General features: G+C 58.1%; 1 protein-coding gene across 1 annotated transcript; it reads right to left on the bottom strand.

Moving 5' to 3' along the window:
- Positions 1-1,470: 1,470 nt before the first annotated feature.
- Positions 1,471-3,726, bottom strand: LOC139567641 (uncharacterized). The gene is made up of 2 exons (XM_071389029.1): positions 3,693-3,726; positions 1,471-3,023 (listed from the first exon to the last, which is right to left on the bottom strand). The coding sequence occupies exons 1-2, from the start codon at positions 3,724-3,726 to the stop codon at positions 1,471-1,473; spliced, it is 1,587 nt and encodes a 528-aa protein (XP_071245130.1).
- Between the last annotated feature and the right edge of the window lie 480 nt (positions 3,727-4,206).

Genomic DNA, 4,206 nt, shown 5'->3' with positions numbered 1-4,206 from the left:
ACAGGAACTATAATCACTCTGTGGTTGTTTGACCAGGACGCCCTGGCACAGGAACCATAATCACTCTGTGGTCGTTTGACCAGGACGCCCTGGCACAGGAACCATAATCACTCTGTGGTTGTTTGACCAGGACGCCCTGGCACAGGAACTATAATCACTCTGTGGTTGTTTGACCAGGACGCCCTGGCACAGGAACTATAATCACTCTGTGGTTGTTTGACCAGGACGCCCTGGCACAGGAACTATAATCACTCTGTGGTTGTTTGACCAGGACGCCCTGGCACAGGAACTATAATCACTCTGTGGTTGTTTGACCAGGACGCCCTGGCACAGGAACTATAATCACTCTGTGGTTGTTTGACCAGGACGCCCTGGCACAGGAACCATAATCACTCTGTGGTCGTTTGACCAGGACGCCCTGGCACAGGAACCATAATCACTCTGTGGTTGTTTGACCAGGTCGCCCTGGCACAGGAACCATAATCACTCTGTGGTCGTTTGACCAGGTCGCCCTGGCACAGGAACCATAATCACTCTGTGGTCGTTTGACCAGGACGCCCTGGCACAGGAACCATAATTACTCTGTGGTCGTTTGACCAGGACGCCCTGGCACAGGAACCATTATCACTCTGTAGTTGTTTGACCAGGACGCCCTGGCACAGGAACTATAATCACTCTGTGGTTGTTTGACCAGGACGCCCTGGCACAGGAACCATAATCACTCTGTGGTTGTTTGACCAGGACGCCCTGGCACAGGAACTATAATCACTCTGTGGTTGTTTGACCAGGACGCCCTGGCACAGGAACTATAATCACTCTGTGGTTGTTTGACCAGGACGCCCTGGCACAGGAACCATAATCACTCTGTGGTCGTTTGACCAGGACGCCCTGGCACAGGAACCATAATCACTCTGTGGTTGTTTGACCAGGTCGCCCTGGCACAGGAACCATAATCACTCTGTGGTTGTTTGACCAGGTCGCCCTGGCACAGGAACCATAATCACTCTGTGGTCGTTTGACCAGGACGCCCTGGCACAGGAACCATAATTACTCTGTGGTCGTTTGACCAGGACACCCTGGCACAGGAACCATAATCACTCTGTGGTTGTTTGACCAGGTCGCCCTGGCACAGGAACCATAATCACTCTGTGGTCGTTTGACCAGGACGCCCTGGCACAGGAACCATAATCACTCTGTGGTCGTTTGACCAGGACGCCCTGGCACAGGAACCATAATCACTCTGTGGTCGTTTGACCAGGACGCCCTGGCACAGGAACCATAATCACTCTGTGGTAGTTTGACCAGGACGCCCTGGCACAGGAACCATAATTACTCTGTGGTCGTTTGACCAGGACGCCCTGGCACAGGAACCATAATCACTCTGTGGTCGTTTGACCAGGACGCCCTGGCACAGGAACCATAATCACTCTGTGGTTGTTTGACCAGGACGCCCTGGCACAGGAACCATAATCACTCTGTGGTCGTTTGACCAGGACGCCCTGGCACAGGAACCATAATCACTCTGTGGTTGTTTGACCAGGACGCCCTGGCACAGGAACCATAATCACTCTGTGGTTGAGGGAGAGGGCTCTGAGACAGGGGTGAGGGTGAGAAATGGGTGAGGGAGAGGGCTCTGAGACAGGAGTGAGGGAGAGGGCTCTGAGACAGGGGTGAGGGGAGAGGGCTCTGAGACAGGGGTGAGGGGTGAGGGCTCTGAGACAGGGGTGAGGGAGAGGGCTCTGAGACAGGGGTGAGGGAGAGAGCTCTGAGACACGGGTGAGGGAGAGGGCTCTGAGACAGGGGTGGGGTGAGGGGTGAGGGCTCTGAGACAGGGGTGAGGGGAGAGGGCTCTGAGACAGGGGTGAGGGGTGAGGGGTGAGGGCTCTGAGACAGGGGTGAGGGAGAGGGCTCTGAGACAGGGGTGAGGGTGAGAAATGGGTGAGGGAGAGGGCTCTGAGACAGGCGTGAGGGAGAGGGCTCTGAGACAGGGGTGAGGGAGAGGGCTCTGAGACAGGGGTGAGGGTGAGAAATGGGTGAGGGAGAGGGCTCTGAGACAGGCGTGAGGGAGAGGGCTCTGAGACAGGGGTGAGGGGAGAGGGCTCTGAGACAGGGGTGAGGGAGAGGGCTCTGAGACAGGGGTGAGGGAGAGGGCTCTGAGACAGGGGTGAGGGGAGAGGGCTCTGAGACAGGGGTGAGGGGTGAGGGCTCTGAGACAGGGGTGAGGGAGAGGGCTCTGAGACAGGGGTGAGGGAGAGAGCTCTGAGACACGGGTGAGGGAGAGGGCTCTGAGACACGGGTGGGAGAGAGAGCTCTGAGACACGGGTGGGGGAGAGAGCTCTGAGACACGGGTGGGGGAGAGGGCTCTGGGACAGGGGTGAGGGAGAGACAGGGGTGAGGGAGAGGGCTCTGAGACAGGGGTGGGGGAGAGGGCTCTGAGACAGGGGTGAGGGGAGAGGGCTCTGAGACAGGGGTGAGGGGAGAGGGCTCTGAGACACGTGTGGGGGAGAGGGCTCTGAGACAGGGGTGATAGCTCTGAGACAGGGGTGAGGGAGAGACAGGGGTGAGGGAGAGGGCTTTGAGACAGGGGTGATAGCTCTGAGACAGGGGTGGGGGAGAGACAGGGGTGAGGGAGAGGGCTCTGGGACAGGGGTGAGGGTGAGGGTGGGGGCTCTGGCTAAGACAGGGGTGAGGGTGAGACAGGGGTGAGGGCTCTGAGACAGGGGTGATGGTAAGGGCTCTGAGACAGGGGTGGGGGAGAGAGCTCTGAGACAGGGGTGGGGGAGAGGGCTCTGAGACAGGGGTGAGGGTGAGACAGGGGTGAGGGAGAGGGCTCTGAGACAGGGGTGAGGGTGAGACAGGGGTGAGGGAGAGGGCTCTGGGACAGGGGTGAGGGTGGGGGCTCTGGCTAAGACAGGGGTGAGGGCTCTGAGACTGGGGTGATGGTAAGGGCTCTGAGACAGGTGTGAAGGTGAGACAGGGGTGATGGCTCTGAGACAGGGGTGAGGGAGAGATGGGTGAGATCTCTGAGACAGGGGTGGAGACTCCGAGACAGGGGTGAGGGAAAGACAGGGGTGAGGTAAGGGCTCTGAGACAGGGTTGAGGGTGAGACAGGGGTGAGGGGTGAGGGTGAGACAGGGGTGAGGGAGTGACAGGGGTGAGGGTGAGACAGGGGTGAGGGAGAGACAGGGGTGAGGGTGGAGGCTCTGAGACAGGGTTGAGGGTGAGACAGGGGTGAGACAGGGGTGAGGGTGAGACAGGGGTGAGGGAGTGACAGGGGTGAGGGAGAGACAGGGGTGAGGGAGAGACAGGGGTGAGGGTGGAGGCTCTGAGACAGGGGGTGGGGGCTTGGGTAAGTGCTCAGACCGAGGGTGCTAAAACGACCCAACCACAACACACTGACACCTGAGTGACTTTATTTTAATTGACATTAGTGTCCTCTCGGAATCCCTGATCTGAACGTAATGGTTTTAAAACATGTGCCCATCGCTCGTCTGAGAAGGGAAAATCAAAGGACTGTCTCCTGACATGGTGGGTTCATCTCCAGCCAACCAACGTTCCACACGGAGCTGAGAGACGCTTGGGTTAGCATGGTAATGTGAATTTAAACTTTCAAATTTCAAACTTCCCCTAACGAATCCCCCTTCATATGTTCATGGATTCAGTGTACTTATATTCCATTTGATCATACCGACCTTGAGGCTCGGGCTGAAGCCCTCTCCTTGTCATTACAGATGTAAATATGTTTTTTCTACGCTATAAGCGTGTGAATGTATTTCCGCCTGTGGCAATGGATAGTTGATTGTGTCTATTGTCCCAATATATGGTGGAGGGCGGAGGGTGTGGGGCGGAGGGTGTGGGGCGGAGGGTGTGGGGCGGAGGGTGTGGGACGGAGGGTGTGGGGCGGAGGGTGTGGGACGGAGGGTGTGGGGCGGAGGGTGTGGGACAGAGGGTGTGGGACGAGGGTGTGGGGCGGAGGGTGTGGGGCGGAGGGTGTGGGGCGGAGGGTGTGGGACGGAGGGTGTGGGGCGGAGGGTGTGGGACGAAGGGTGTGGGGCGGAGGGTGTGGGACGGAGGGTGTGGGACGGAGGGTGTGGGGAGGAGGGTGTGGGGCGGAGGGTGTAGGGTTAGGCGTTGTGTCTTTGTTTTTGTGAGTGGAAGAGGGAGGGAGAGAAGTAGAGAGCTAGAAAGAGCTATAGAGAATGTGTG

This window comes from Salvelinus alpinus, chromosome 1 (genome assembly GCF_045679555.1).
Source record: "Salvelinus alpinus chromosome 1, SLU_Salpinus.1, whole genome shotgun sequence".
Lineage (NCBI taxonomy): Eukaryota > Metazoa > Chordata > Actinopteri > Salmoniformes > Salmonidae > Salvelinus > Salvelinus alpinus.
This window is presented reverse-complemented; position numbering and strand designations above follow the sequence as displayed.

Excerpts from the sequence above, each read along its gene's own strand:
- LOC139567641 (XM_071389029.1), bottom strand. The coding sequence starts at position 3,726 with ATGACAAGGAGAGGGCTTCAGCCCGAGCCTCAAG. Across the intron at positions 3,024-3,692 it reads GCTTCAGCCCGAGCCTCAAG|AGATCTCACCCATCTCTCCC; the intron begins GTCGGTATGATC and ends CCCCTGTCTCAG.